General features: G+C 34.1%; 2 protein-coding genes across 2 annotated transcripts; one reads left to right on the plus strand and one right to left on the minus strand.

Annotated features, from left to right (window-relative positions):
- Positions 1-1,160: 1,160 nt before the first annotated feature.
- On the plus strand, positions 1,161-9,617 carry LOC139848545 (uncharacterized). Its single transcript, XM_071838273.1, has 3 exons — positions 1,161-1,193; positions 8,833-8,835; positions 9,168-9,617. Exons 1-3 carry the CDS (start codon positions 1,161-1,163, stop codon positions 9,615-9,617), a joined length of 486 nt encoding a protein of 161 aa, XP_071694374.1.
- Positions 9,618-13,514: 3,897 nt separating this feature from the next.
- Positions 13,515-14,097, minus strand: LOC139848546 (uncharacterized mitochondrial protein AtMg00810-like). The gene is made up of 2 exons (XM_071838274.1): positions 13,732-14,097; positions 13,515-13,646 (listed from the first exon to the last, which is right to left on the minus strand). Exons 1-2 carry the CDS (start codon positions 14,095-14,097, stop codon positions 13,515-13,517), a joined length of 498 nt encoding a protein of 165 aa, XP_071694375.1.
- Between the last annotated feature and the right edge of the window lie 1,447 nt (positions 14,098-15,544).

The following is a 15,544-nucleotide window of genomic DNA, read 5'->3' on the forward strand; positions in this document are numbered from 1 at the left end:
TTGATCAAGAACATATCGGTTATGACGTCATCATTATTAGTTGCGGCCTCAACTGTCATCTGAAAGGCCTTGGCTTCCGCAGTCGGCGGGTTCTTTCTCTTCTGTCCACTAGAGGCTGTAGAACCCCCGACAGATGCCGCACGTGCCCCTGACCCTGCCCCAGAACTTGCGCCCTTTGACGCCTGACAACTAGCTGAATGGTGACCCGGCTGGTGACAACTCCAACACACATTCTCCCTAAAGGAACACCCCTGGGACTCATGACCTACCATACCACATCTCAAACATCTTCTCGTTGCCTCAGAACACTGCCCACTGTGAGAAGACTTACAACCTTTACACCATTCTCTCTTTCCTGAACCAGACCCTGAACTTGCTTAATTACCTTTACCCTTTTGTCTAAACCCAAAAGATTTCTTAGACTTAGAACCTGACTGACTGGTAGCCTGACTACCCTGCGATATAACGTTTCCCAAATTCACACCCCTTGCTACTCGTACATCACTTTCTACCATATTTTCCATTAAGAAAGCCTGAGATAACATCGGTGCTGACCTCACAAACGTCCTGTATTCTGGAAAGATCACATTCACAAAATGTTGGATTCTTGATTGTTCATCAGGCATCCATTATTTTACAAACCTCAACTTATCCATGTATTTCTCAATTACCTCATCAATTGACATCTGAGGTGTCATTCGCATCTCCAAAACTCCATTTTGATTCTATTCATGTCAAACACATTGCAGTACTGCTCACATACCTTACCGTAAAGTGCCCCCAAGTGATCATTCAAACTTGTTCTGGAGGAACACTTGCTATCACAGAATCCCACCACACCATAGCTCTGTCTTTTAACAACCTACTCACATAAGTTACCTTCAATTATGGCTCACACTGACATGCCTCGAATGCCTTTTCAAATTCCCTTAACCAGTTGAGAGTTGTGGTTGGGTCAGAACTTCCTGAGTAGGGAGAAGGTCCACAATCCTTGAATTGTTTAAAGGTGCATCTTTTTGGTGGTTGGTATTGTTGTTGAAATTGCTGTTGCGGAAATGGTTGTTGGTATATGGGTGGCTGAACTTGGTTCATCATAATGGGATTTTGATACTGGTAATTAAACTGTGGTGGCTTAACATGTTGAGGGAATTGGTTCTGTAATGGGTATTGGTACTGGTTCTGGTGTACTTGAGGTATTGTGTGTGATTGAGCAGTGGCAAAACCCGGTGGTGTATCCTCATTACCTGACTGTCTAGCTAACTCAAGCTCAGTAATTTTTTCCTGAGCTTCCTTAAGTTTACTTTCAAGCTCATGCACATAATCAGCCTCGTAAACCTCTGCCTCATCCTCCACATCTGGAGCACTGAATGTTTCGGGGTGGATCGGATTTGTAGCGTTCGCATCCCTGTCATCTGCCATCTGTGCTACAAAACACTCGCACAAAAGCTTAGTGGATAACTGTTAGTTTACTAAACACTAACATGTACCAAATCCTACATTCACTTAGCCCCACCCCACGGACATGTTTGACTTAACTCAGGTTTTAGGAACAAATACGTGCACATACTTGCTGCTAAACCACGCTCTGATACCAAGTTGTAACACCCTGATTTTTTTTATTCACAGCGGAAGTACATTTAGTTACTAAAATAACCCTGGTTAATACTTACAAACCATAGTTAACAAATCAACTTAGTTAATGTTATTACAATATTCCAAAACATCGGTGTTACGTGAAAACATCACTAAAATTGAAAACATCGGAGTTAATCACATAGTCAAACATGTCTTCAAACTCGTCCGCAACACCCATCCTAAACAGCAGTACCTAAACCTGCAAGGGTGAAATTTTGGGGGAATTAACACAACTGCTAAGTGAATGGATACTATCTAACAGATCAAGCATAAGCAACTAAACATGCAAAGGTCACAGATATGCTAACATCCTGAACTAGCATATAACAACAACTGACAATATGAGGATCGGCGGCTTGTACGAGCACACGACTTAGTTGATCATGCTACAGTCTACCGATAGTCCGCTTTACTGACTCCACTGCATAACCGTCCAGACGCAACACATGCGTCCTTCTATGCTATACTGAACAATCAGTAACACCATGACCCGACCAGGCTACCACAGTTGACCTCACATCAACCCTACCTTACCGCCTCGTTGGTTCTCAACCTTGCCGCCTCGGTTGGTGTTCAACTAACAGTGCTCACATAATATCACAGATAATCAGTCATGCAATCGTTCTAACTAGCATGGCAATATCTAACTACACATGGTATTCACATAGGGCATAAACATAATAGTAAAGAGTCTGAACAAGTAGCGTGTCATTTACTTAATACGCTATCCGAAGATAGACCCACTCACCGAATACCAGCAATTAGCTCAGATAATCTATCACTGAGGGGCTTCCTTATCCTTATCACCTGAACATAAGGCAAATCAAGTTAGTTTCTGTCTGTTAACACAAAACAGCACAGTACAGTAAATCAGTCACAAAAAGCGCCGCTAAAAGTCCACCTAACACTTATGCATTTTTAGAATTTACATCCTGATCATCATAAGTCACGCGGACAGCATAACGGCTAGAAAATAACTAAATTACACAATATTGCATCACTGATCTACATCCGTACGGTTGCACATGCATCCGTACGGTTGCATAGTGCATCCGTACGGTTTCACACTTTCTGCCCGGTTGCACCACACCACTGCATCCGTACGGTTGCACATGCACCCGTACGGTTGCACCATGTACCCGTGCGGTTGCAAGCTGCAACCGTACGGTTTTGTTCATCGAGCAGCAGCAGCAGAAAACTGACGGGTTTCATCCCCAATTCACCAAATCTCAATTTTGGACTCGTTTTTGACCTTGAAAATGGTTACATCTCTTGTACAAAACCTTTTGGGACTTAAACCCACAAATTTCATACTCAAACAACATCAAATTAGACCAATTTGACATCAAAAACTACTTTAATAAAAACCTAACTTTAAAAGCCATTTTGATACAGATTCAAGCACGAATTGGAACGATTAATACCTTGTTAGAACACAAGAAATCACTAGACACTGATCTCCAACTAAATTAAAGATCAACAACAAGTTTTGGTGAATCTAGGGTTTGAAAGTAGAAGAGAAGTAGGTACGGTGTGTGTAGATGATTCAAGAAAAATGTGAGAAAAGGCTGGTTCCTTGTTTATATATTTATGTTAAAACACAATACCCCATCACACACGGGTATTTACCAGTTATCTGATAACTTTCGTACTTAATTTGACTGCCCTAACGGAGTCCAAATTAAATAAACGAACATGTTCTGTGACCCTTGTCACAAACTGGTCTTAACCAAATAATAAAATAACATTAAACATTTTATTAAAATAAAAGTATAATTAATCACACAATTAAGCCTAAGGGCAAAATAGTCATCTTACGTCTAGGCCCGATCTGAGGATGTTACAGTTACAGGGGGTGAATAGTTACTTGATACGTTTTTAACACTTTTTCGATTGATCACCAAATTTGATTAACTATGATCAACCAACTCAACTCAAACTTGATGTGTGTGGTGTGTATGTTCAAAATGATGAATAAAGTAATGTAAAGAACATAGACACGAGGATTTATAGTGGTTCGGGTGGATGTTAACTAATCTACCTTAATCCACTCCCCGATTACACTAATAGGGATTTCTTGCTTCACTAAGCACTTTTCTCCAAACCCGGTGGAGATACGATTTACAAGTCTTTAAATTCTTTTGTAGACAACAAACCTAATCTTTTTATCCCTTTGAAAGATCAACTCCAACCTAGATCAACTTGTCTTCACCTTGGACAAGTATTAATCTCCAAATAAGATTAATCAACTTCCTAAGTCCCTTTAAGGAAGTAGATCACTAAGTTAGCCTATGCTTCTACTAATTGAAGTTACAAGACTTATACAATTTGTAATGATGATCCTAAGATAATATTAGGACATACATTACACTAAGTAAACTCACATGATAAATGATTTTGATTAGTAAGTTTAAAACAACCAAATTTTATATTTATAAGATCATAAAATCTTATCTTACTTGATCACATTTGAGTAGTAATTAGAGCCCTTGTGATCTCTGGAAATAAGCTTTTGAAATATGCAAGAGGGTCACCTTAAAATGTTCTTCAATGCTTGCTTTTTATAGTGTGATTAAAAAAATAGCTGTTATCACACGGTTGCCAGCACGGTCGACCGTGGTTCGACCGCACGTGTTCCAGTCCAAAATATGTATCCGTTGTATAGCCGTTTGACTCAGATTTGAACACCACATTTTGAAACCTTTACTTCATCTAGCACCTGCAAAAGAAACCCAACATCCTATACAAGTACTATATGCATTAAGTGTGTGAGATTTGGTCTTATTGAGTGAAAGTGGCATAACACTCCAATAGTGGTAAACCAACATTCTTGGAGAAGTGTCATGATTGATATTTTGGGAAAATCTCAGTTTGGTCAAGACTTAGTTAGGCACATTAATGCATTTGGTTCAATCGTAAAGACTAGTCAATATGTCATTAACTTCCTAGTTTCAATTAATCACAAGTCATATTCATTTTAAGATTAAGTAGAGATTAATTGAATGATGTCTTTCTAAAATAATCATTAAGTGTGTAAAGACATCAATGTTAAGTCATACTTGGATAAGTAATCACAACTTGTTACTTAGACAAAATCAAATAGACAATTGACTATTATTCCTTTGTGAACCATTTTACACTTAATTTATTGGAGTAAACTAGTTACTTGAATCCTAGTATTCTAACTAGTAGCACATAGCAAGCATGTTAATCAAGTTGGCAAATTAATGAGTACTAAACATATTAGCAAGTAGCAAGTAATACTCACACATAGCAAAAGATAGTTATTCTAAAATCAGTCATATAGATATTTGCACAACATTATAGTTTAAGCTTTTAGCAAGGTTACTTGCAATATAACATATTGCATGATTAATGTGTAAGCACACATTAATGTCCAACACATGCACAAGGAAAGAGCAATCTCTAGTTGGAACTTGGTGACCATCCTAAATATATCTAAGTGTATTCTGGGATTACAAGTCTTTACTAGTTACACTTGAAAGCATTGTTCTTCATTTAGCCTTAATTAATCACTAAGTCATCTTTGATTGTAACTAATGTTCTATTGACATTAGCTTAAATGTGTTGGTACTTGGTGATCATACAAAGGATATCTAGATAAGTTTTAAGATCAAAAGTTGTTGATTAACACTTATGTGTTATGCCTAATCTTGGTTAATTTGTCATTAAGATGTAATTAAGCGTAATTAACCGAGATTAGTGTTTTTATGACCAAAACTCAACTGAGTATTGAAAGGACATCTATTCTAAGTGTATTGAAAAAGGTCGCATGAATTATAGATGTCGGGAGCTAGTCAAACTAAATTTGGTCAAAAATGGTGACAGAGAAAACTGCGGTCGCACTGCGGTTGACCGTGGTGGCGACCGTGCAACTTGTTTTCACAAAACTGCGTTGCAATTCAGTCTGGACTTCCACGGCTGGGTATGCGGTCGACCGTACCTTGACCGTGTATTTTGCTGACCTTTATTTTCATTCTTTAAGTTTTGTTTGACTTGGCCATTTGCAAGATCAAGTATGGATTAGTGACCTTGCGTGTTTTATGTTAAGATGTCATCATCACTTATGCATATGTATGTGTCTTCATCAAAACATATTCTTTGGTTAAACATTATGCTTAACATTGTCGTTTAGTCCATTAACCAACATTCAACCAACAGTTTGCATGTTCACAAACACATCTGCACATGTGTACGAGAAATTATATAATTGATTGTATAGTTAAACTATAGGTTTTTTCAAACTTTTTTTTTTCAATGTTACTCTTCATTCAGATTTATATGTGATTCAATTTACTCACATGCGAAAATCCTTATAATTTAATTGTTCTCGCCATTTTTTTTATTCTCGTTTGAACTTTTGACTATATATATATATATATAGGGAGAAGATCCAGTGAGAACTTTTAGAAACTCAAAAATACACTGAAATTCGAACAAAAAGGGGCACGGACGAGCAAAAAAGGGAGACGAACGAACAAAATTCACGGTAGTCGAACAAAAAAAAAAACGGACGAAAGTTTTTTATTTTTTTTTGTTCGAATTACCAAAATGTAGAACACACTTTTGCTCGACTACCAGTTTTTTTGTTCGACTACCGCTGTGTTCTACATTTTTTTGTTCGAATATCAAAAATGTAGAACACATTTTGTTCGACTTTCATTTTTTTGTTCGACTATCTACGTTTTGTGCGCCCGCCTTTTTTTGTTCGAATATCACGTTTTTTTGTTCGAATTCCCTTTTTTGTTCGTCCGCCCACTTTTTTTTTTCTCGAATTTCTCCTTTTTGTTCGAATTTCAGTGTATTTTTGAGTTCTCGGGGTTCTCACACTAAAAAAGTTCTCATTTGATCCCTCTACTATATATATATATATATATATATATATATATATATATATATATATATATATATATATATATATATATATATATATATATATATATATATATAGATTTAATCAAAAGGGAAGCACTTTTTTGGGGAGAAGTGGGGGGAAGTAATTTTTTTCGTTTTTTGAAAAAACTTTGTTCACGAACATCATAGATTTGATGAAAATATGAACATTTAAAAAAGACACTTTGTGATGAATGTCATTATTTTGGCGGAAAAACGCTCGAAGAAAAAAATAAAAACATTCAATGCATTGAATGTTTTACTGCTGAGTTTTTTTTAAGGGGTTAGAAATTAGGGTTTAGAAATTAAGGGTTATAAATTAGAGTTTATCTATTAGGGTTTAGAAATTAGGGTTTTGGGTTTAGAAATTAGGGTTTAGGGTTTAGAAATTAGGGTTTAGATTGAATATTTTAACACGAACGGTTTAGAGTTTAGGGTTTAGGATTTAGGGTTTAGGGTTTTGGGTTGATGGTTTACAGAGTAAACCCGAAAACCCAAAACCCTAAACCCTAAACTCTAAACCCTAAACTCTAAATCGGGCTAAATTCGAAAAAAACACTTCACACAAGATGAAAACAAAACGATGCAAATAAACTCAGCAGCAAAATATTCATTGCATTGAATATTTTTATTTTTTTTCTTCGAGCGTTTTCCTGCCAAAATAATGACATTCATCACAAAGTGACTTTTTTAAATGTTCATATTTTCATCTGATCTATAATGTTCGTGAACAAAGTTTTTTTCAAAAAACGAAAAAATAAAAAATAATAATTTGCTTCCCCCTTCCCCCCAAAAAAGTGCTTCCCTCTTGATTATGACCCTATATATAGGGGCAGGTTCAAACTAGAACCACAAAAAAAGCGAGAACTGCGAGAACCTTGTAATTTTATGGTTTTTATGCATTTAAATGCAACAAATGACATAGATATGTTAATTAATGCTCATACTATTAACAAACTTATGTTCATTACCACAAGTTACATGCTAAATTGTTAATTATATGAAATGTTCACATGTTACACAAAAAAATATGCACTTGTGAACAAGAAACTATATACTTGATTGCATAAGTCAATTTTAAGTGTTTTCGGACTATTTTATGTTCATTCGCACTCTTCATCAATAATAATGAGTGATTCAATCTATGTACATGCGAAAATCTTTGTAAATTAAAAGTTCTCGCAGTTCTCGTCTTTTTTGTGGTTCTCGTTTGAACTTTTGACTATATATATATATATATATATATATATATATATATATATATATATATATATATAGTGGTAGGATCAAGAGGGAAGTAACTATTCAGGTGGAAGCGGGGGGAAGCAATTTTTTTTTTCCCGTTTTTTGAAAAAACTTTGTTCACGAACATTATAGATGAGATGAAAATATGAACATTTAGTAGAGACACTTTGTGATAAATGTTTTTATTTTGGCTGGAAAACGCTCGAAGAAGTAATATATAACAATTATCGTGTTTTTCGAGCGTATTTTGAGGTTTTAGCTATTGGGGTTTAGATATTAGGGTTTAGATATTAGGGTTTATAGGGTTTAGATATTAGGGTTTCGAAATTTAGGGTTTAGGGTTTAGATTTAGGATTTAGATTGAGTTTTTAACACGAACGGTTTAGAGTTTAGGTTTTAGGGTTTAGGGTTTGGTGTTTAGGGTTTATGCAATAAACCTAAAACACCAAACCCTAAACCCTAAACCCTAAACCCTAAACTCTAAATCGGGCTAAATTTTACTTCACAAAACATGAAAAAAAAGCGTTCATATTCTTCACGAACAATATTATCTTGAATGTTATTTTTGTCGATCTTTTTCCCGCCTAAATAATAACATTCATCACGAAGTGTCTCTTCAAAATGTTCATATTTTCGTGTGATCTTGATGCCGGAAAAAAAAAATTCAAAAAAAACGAAAAAAAAAAAATTTTTGCTTCCCCCCGATTGGGTACTTCCCCATTGATCCTGCCCATATATATATATATATATATATATATATATATATATATATATATATATATATATATATATATATATATATATATATACTCCTGATAATCTTATGTCGATCACCTTGTTTTTCTCGAGCCTCCAATGCATTACGGAGTAATGGATTAGAACTAAAATATATCCTAAGCTAATAAAACTACACATTTGTAAAAGAATTCAATTCACAACTCAAAATTATCATCTCGAGTTAATAATAATGATTTGCATACCCTAAGAATAGTATTAAACTTTTTTTTTTTGTTTTTTTTGTTTTTTTTTTAATTTAAGGCAGTAAAATTCAAATTTGTCATCCGATAACAAAATTCATTTATCTAAAAGTCGTTATCCTCTTATAATTATATTCAACAAACTGATAAATCCATCAAGATGCATGTACATACATATATAAATAGTCTTTGTAAACATAACCTAATGTTCAAGCTTCATATATATCCTACAATCTCAAAAACTTTAAAACCAAAACACAACTTTAACCACTTTTCTTAGATCACACACTTAGCTTATATATCCATGTACAATTCACTCCATTATTTTTCAACATAACCATGATCAATTAACATACTAAAACATAACCCTAACGTTTTTTTCCCCTATTTCTTTAGTTATATATGATCATGATGTACTCACCGAAGAAAAATAATAATTCAGGGAAGAAGAACTTTCTAATCAAGACGTGGGACCGGTGTCGATCCATCTCTTGCTCTAACAAGAAAAAGGTTACTCCGGTAGGGTTCTTTCCGGTGTACGTGGGCCCTGAAAAACAATGGTTTGCCGTTAAAACAAAGTATGCAAACCATCCGTTGTTTCGGATGCTTCTAGATGATGCTGAGATCGAATACGGGTATAACACGCCTGGCCCGATATTACTTCCATGTGATCTGGATCTCTTTTATAAGGTTGTGGCCGAAATGGATGCTAATGAAGATATGGAGCCCCATGGGTGCGGGTTGGTATCCGGATTGCTTAGCCCGTTTAGTCCTGGTCAACGGTTTGTCAAAGGGGACGGTGATTATGAAATTCTAACACCTTCAAGGGTTGTTATGACGAATTAATTTATGTATAGTCTAGTATAGTATATATATAATCCAAATCCAAAAAATATATTTAGTTTTTTAAATAATACGAGTATATAGATTATGCTAGCATATGGTAATTTTGTTAACTTAATTTCTTCACTTATAGTTGTTTTAGAGTTGATAGAAGATTTAATTAAAGATACATATATATAGAAATTGTGATGTGGAACGGTTCGGTTGGTGGTCTGCCTCCTTTAGGGGAGGTCTGGAGTTCGACCCCCGTTGGCTACATAATAAAAACACAATTTCATCTCTGCCATGAAGTATCCACCCATGACACCTTTCCCATATCGTTTGGGGGTAAAGGGGAGGGGGGTTTTACTTGGCCGTGCCCTTGGATCAGTTTCAAGGTTTCCTCCCGGGCAGCGATGGGGGCGGGGTTTATCGCTGCATCGGCATAGTCGAAACGGGAGATGATCGCAACGGGTGGTTAAAGTCCCACTCAGGTGATCCCAATCGCTGTTAAAAAAAAAAAGATACATATATATATATATATATATATATATATATATATATATATATATATATATATATATATATATATATATATATACACACTCCGTATATTTTTAGTCTACCTATTCACTAAATTATCGACAGTCATCACAAGATAAAGATAATAGTGGTTTGGGGATAAAGATAATACTGGTTTGGGTCCTCTACTGTGGGCATCAAGTTGCAACATGGTCCATGGAATCATCTAAGCAAAGATGTTCGTACTCCACGATCTATTTTTATGTTCATTGAATAACTGATCGACCTAACGTAACTAAGAGTTACAAATTGTGGTTTTCATTCATGGGCACAATGATAGATGTATAAACAATTGAATTGTGTAATTTTTGTATCTTTTTCAATTGGCTGAATGGCAGCCATATATACACGAGGTATTACTATATTATCTAAAAGACAAAACCCTGTAGCACTATTCATCAATAGTAATCAGGGGTATTTTCGTTATCTTACCTTTTTTTTTGGTCTCCAACGATAAAAGAATCAACTTTTGTAAAAGAACTAACCCTTCAATATAATCAAAAGATGTCGAAAAAAATTATTTTTTACAAAAAAATCAACTACTTTTTTTTTTTCCTCAAGCAACTTTCGTAAAAGAACCAACCCTTCAATGTTACCAAAAGATGTCGGAAAAATTTTTTTTTTACAAAAAAATCAATTACATTTTTTTTTCTTCCTCAACGATAAAAAAGACAACTTTCATAAAAGGAACAACCCTTCAATGCTACCAAAAGATGTCGAAAAACATTCTTTTTTACAAAATAGATCAACTAACCTTAAAAAAAAAAGGAACGTTAAAAGAAGCAACATTCACAAAAGGAACAACCCTTCAATGTTAGATGTCGAAAAAAAAAAATTCTTTTTTACAAAATAGATTAAGACTTTTTTTAACTCGCATTCAAAATGGAGCCCCCGGCGCGAAGCGAGAGCTCCACAACTAGTTACATCTATTCCTAACAATTATTCCTCTATTTTGGGAGGATAAGTTCAAATAATATCAAATAATAACTATGTATTTAACTAATTAGCCGAGATTGTCTCTATTACTCCCCCGCAGTTGAAGGGTTCGGTTCCCGAATGCATAAACTGGAACGAAAGTCTTCAAAGAGAACACGAGGAAGACCTTTTATAAAAATATCAGCTATATATCTGAAACCGAGTAGGAATGTGAAGAACCCGTACTTGACCCTTAGAGACCTTTTCACGCACAAAATGAATGTCAAGTTCGATGTGTTTGGTTCGCTAGTGTTGTACGGGATTACCCGATAAGTATATAGCACTACTGTTGTCACAGAAAACGAGTGTAGCCTTGTTAATGGGACACGATAGTTCTAACAATAAATTGCGTAACCAACAAGATTCGGCAACAACATTGGCGACCCCTCGGTATTCTGCTTCGGCACTAGATCGAGAAACCGTGGGTTGCCGTTTGGAGGACCAAGAAATTAAATTGTCACCTAAGTGTGATGACCCGAAAATTTATGACCAAATTTAAACTTTATCTTTAAATGATTTAATGTTTCCGACACGATAAGCAAAGTCTATGAAGTTGAATCTCAAAATTTTAGAAATATTTCATGTATTAAATTACATTTGACTGCTCTCGACGATTCATGAACAATTATATGTATGTATATATATATATATATATGTACAAGTAAAAAAACGACTTTCCTACCGTAAAACACTATTTGCTACAGTAAAATGACTTTGCTACAGTAAAACACTATTTGCTACAGTAAAACACTATTTGCTACAGTGAAACCGTATTTTTGCTACATTGCTACAGTGATTTGCTACAGTAACACACTATTTGCTACAGTGAACACTATTTGCTACAGTAAACACTATTTGATGCCGACGAACTAGCGATCGCATGGCAAAAACACTGAAAACTCATGCGATCGCATGGAGTCAGATTTCATGAAAAGTCTATAAATTGAATTCGATTTATGTTCGTTTACACACACATATATATCTCTCTATTATTTATATTTATATTATTATTTATATTAATATTATTATTACTATTATTATTATTATTATTATTATTATTATTATTATTATTATTATTATTATTATTATTATTATTATTATTATTATTATTATTATTATTATTATTATTAAGATTAATATTATATTATTATTATTCATCTTATTATTATTATTAGTAATATTATACATAAAATATTACGACGAGGTCATGAGCGTGTCACTTTTTAAAATGGGTTTTCATACGGGATAAAGCTAAGAAAATTATGGGTATTATTCGAGGGTTATGCTCGTAAAGTCAAACCTAGTGTTTATCATCTCCGTACGTCTACGTACTTTTCTGAAATATTGAATCACAATATTGATACATTGAGATCTACGATTATTTGATATTCCGGGTTTCGGTCACATTACGATGAACAACTTTATGTGCTGCTAAGGTGAGTTTCATAAGATCCCTTTTACTCTCTACATTTTTGGGCTGAGAATACATGCAAATGCTTTATTAACCGATATACAATATTTATATGCGTGAGTTTCATTGCTCCGTTTTTAATTGCTTTTGCAATATATATTTTTGGGCTGAGAATACATGCAATTTATTTTAAACGCAATGGATACAAGTACATACTTAATTCTACACTGAGTTTAAACCGAAAATCCCTTAGCTTTGGTAACTATTAACTGCCAGTACATAGGATGTGGACTGGTGGGCGCGAATAACAGTATATGGATCCATAGGGCTTGACATCCCCGTCCGAGCTAGAGCACTAGCCTTTTAACGGACGTGTGTTATTTGAGTTTAGGACACTTTGGTTTGCGTGTATTAAAACGAATGGGGTATTTATCATTATAACGTTAAAGTTTAGTTACCAGGGTGCTCTGTAATGTAGAATCTATTGATAAACATTTCTGGATGAAACAACTAAAATCTTGCGATCCATCTTTATATACAGATTATGCGAAACATATAAACTATGAACTCACCAACCTTTGTGTTGACACTTGTTAGCATGTTTATTCTCAGGTTCCCTAGAAATCTTCCGCTGTTTGCTATTATGATATACAAGCTATGTGCACGGAGTCTTACATGGCATATTTTTCAAGAAAACGTTGCATTCACCAATTCATCACCATGTACCTTATTTTGACTGCATTGTCAACGAAAGTACTATTGTAAACTATTATATACGGTGATTGTCTATATGTAGAAATCATCAGATGTCGAAAACCTTTGATTTAAATATACATTTATGGCGTGCCTTTTCAAAAGAATGCAATGTTTACAAAACGTATCATATAGAGGTCAAATACCTCGCAATGAAATCAATGAATGACGTGTTCGTCCATATGGATTTGGAGCGATCGTCACACTAAGTATACGTAGTAACCTGATGTCGACCGGCGTGTATCGGGGTAACCAGCCCAGTCTGCATCGGTGTAAGAAACAAGAGAAGTCGACTTGGACTTTGAAATAGACAAACCGAGTGAAATGGTTCCCTGAACATAAACGAATAATACGTTTGAGGGCAAGCATATGAGAGTCATGAGGTGCATGCATGTGTAGACACACTTGTTGGACTACATATGAGATATCCGGTCGTGTAAACGTGAGGTACTGATGTGCTCCCGGAAGGCTTCGATAAAAGGTTGGATCATGGTAGAGATTTCCAGCAGACTCGCTTTGCTTTCCACTGGTGTCAATGGGAGTTGCGGCCGGGTTATAGGAGACCAAACCTGCTCGTTGAATTATGTCTTGCGCGTATGATGATTGATTGAGAAATAGACCATTGGGAGTGCGTGATACCGATATGCCAAGGAAGGAACTAAGCGGACCCAAATCCTTCATAGTAAATTCATTAGCAAGCTTAGACAAAAGTACATCACGAAGAGCGTCTGAAGATGTTACTAAAATAATATCATCCACGTGAAATGCCCCGTCCTTATCCATATGGACGAATACATTACATTTGGTTACATCGCGAGGTACTTGACCACTATATGATACATTTTACAAACATTGCATTCGTTTTGAAAAGACAAACTTTCACCACATCGAAAGTTGACGGCATGCATACCACTTCATTATATATCCAACTATAAATGACTTAATAATAATCTTGATGAACTCAACGACTCGAATGCAACATCTTTTGAAATATGTCATGAATGATTCCAAGTAGTATCTCTAAAATGAGCAAATGCACAGCGGAAGATTTCTTTCATACCTGAGAATAAACATGCTTTAAAGTGTCAACCAAAAGGTTGGTGAGTTCATTAGTTTATCATAAATAATCATTTTTCAATAATATAATAGACCACAAGATTTTCATTTCATTTCTCATAAACATCATCTCATATCAGGTATTTCGCAAACTGCATAGAGATAAAAATCATTCATATGGATTGAACACCTAGTAACCGACATTAACAAGATGCATATAGAATATCCCCATCATTCCGGGACACCCATCGGACATGATAAACTCGAAGTACTAAAGCATTCCAAATTCTAGAATGGGGGTTGTTAGTTCCCGTAGATCTACCTTTAGGATTCGCGTCAATTAGGGGCCAGCTCCCTAATTCTTAGGCTACCAAGCTAAAAGGGGCATATTCGATTTCGATCATTCAACCATAGAATGTAGTTTCAATTACTTGTGTCTATTTCGTAAAACAGTTATAAAAGTTGCGCATGTATTCTCAGCCCAAAAATATAAAGGGTAGAAAGGCAAATGAAACTCACAATATTGTATTTTGTAGTAAAAATACATATGACGATATTGAACAATGCAGGGTTTGGCCTCGGATTCACGAATTTATATCATTTGTATATTTATTAATATACATAATTGTAATCGAATGAATAAATATATAAATTTATTAATTACATTATTTTTATATTAATAACATATATTTTTAATTTGTATATACATTCAAATGACTAATATTTTTATAGTTATATTAATGTATATGTATATCTGTTTCGTGTTATATTAAAAATACATAAATTGTTATATATATATATATATATATATATATATATATATATATATAAATATATATATATATATATATATATATATATATATATATATATATATATATATATATATATATATATATATATATATATATATATATATATATATATATATATATATATATATATATATATATATATATCTCTAAAATAGTTTATTAATATAGTTAATATATACTTATAAACCTAATAATAATATTTTTAAAACTTTTATTTTTATATTCTTAATACTTTTAATAATAATGATATTGATCCTAATACTTTTTGTTTTAATGATAACTTTAAATAAATTGTTAGTAATGATAATAGGTTTTTAATAATAAAAGCACTAATAATGATAATCTTATTAATAATAATA

Source organism: Rutidosis leptorrhynchoides, chromosome 5 (genome assembly GCF_046630445.1).
Source record: "Rutidosis leptorrhynchoides isolate AG116_Rl617_1_P2 chromosome 5, CSIRO_AGI_Rlap_v1, whole genome shotgun sequence".
NCBI lineage: Eukaryota > Viridiplantae > Streptophyta > Magnoliopsida > Asterales > Asteraceae > Rutidosis > Rutidosis leptorrhynchoides.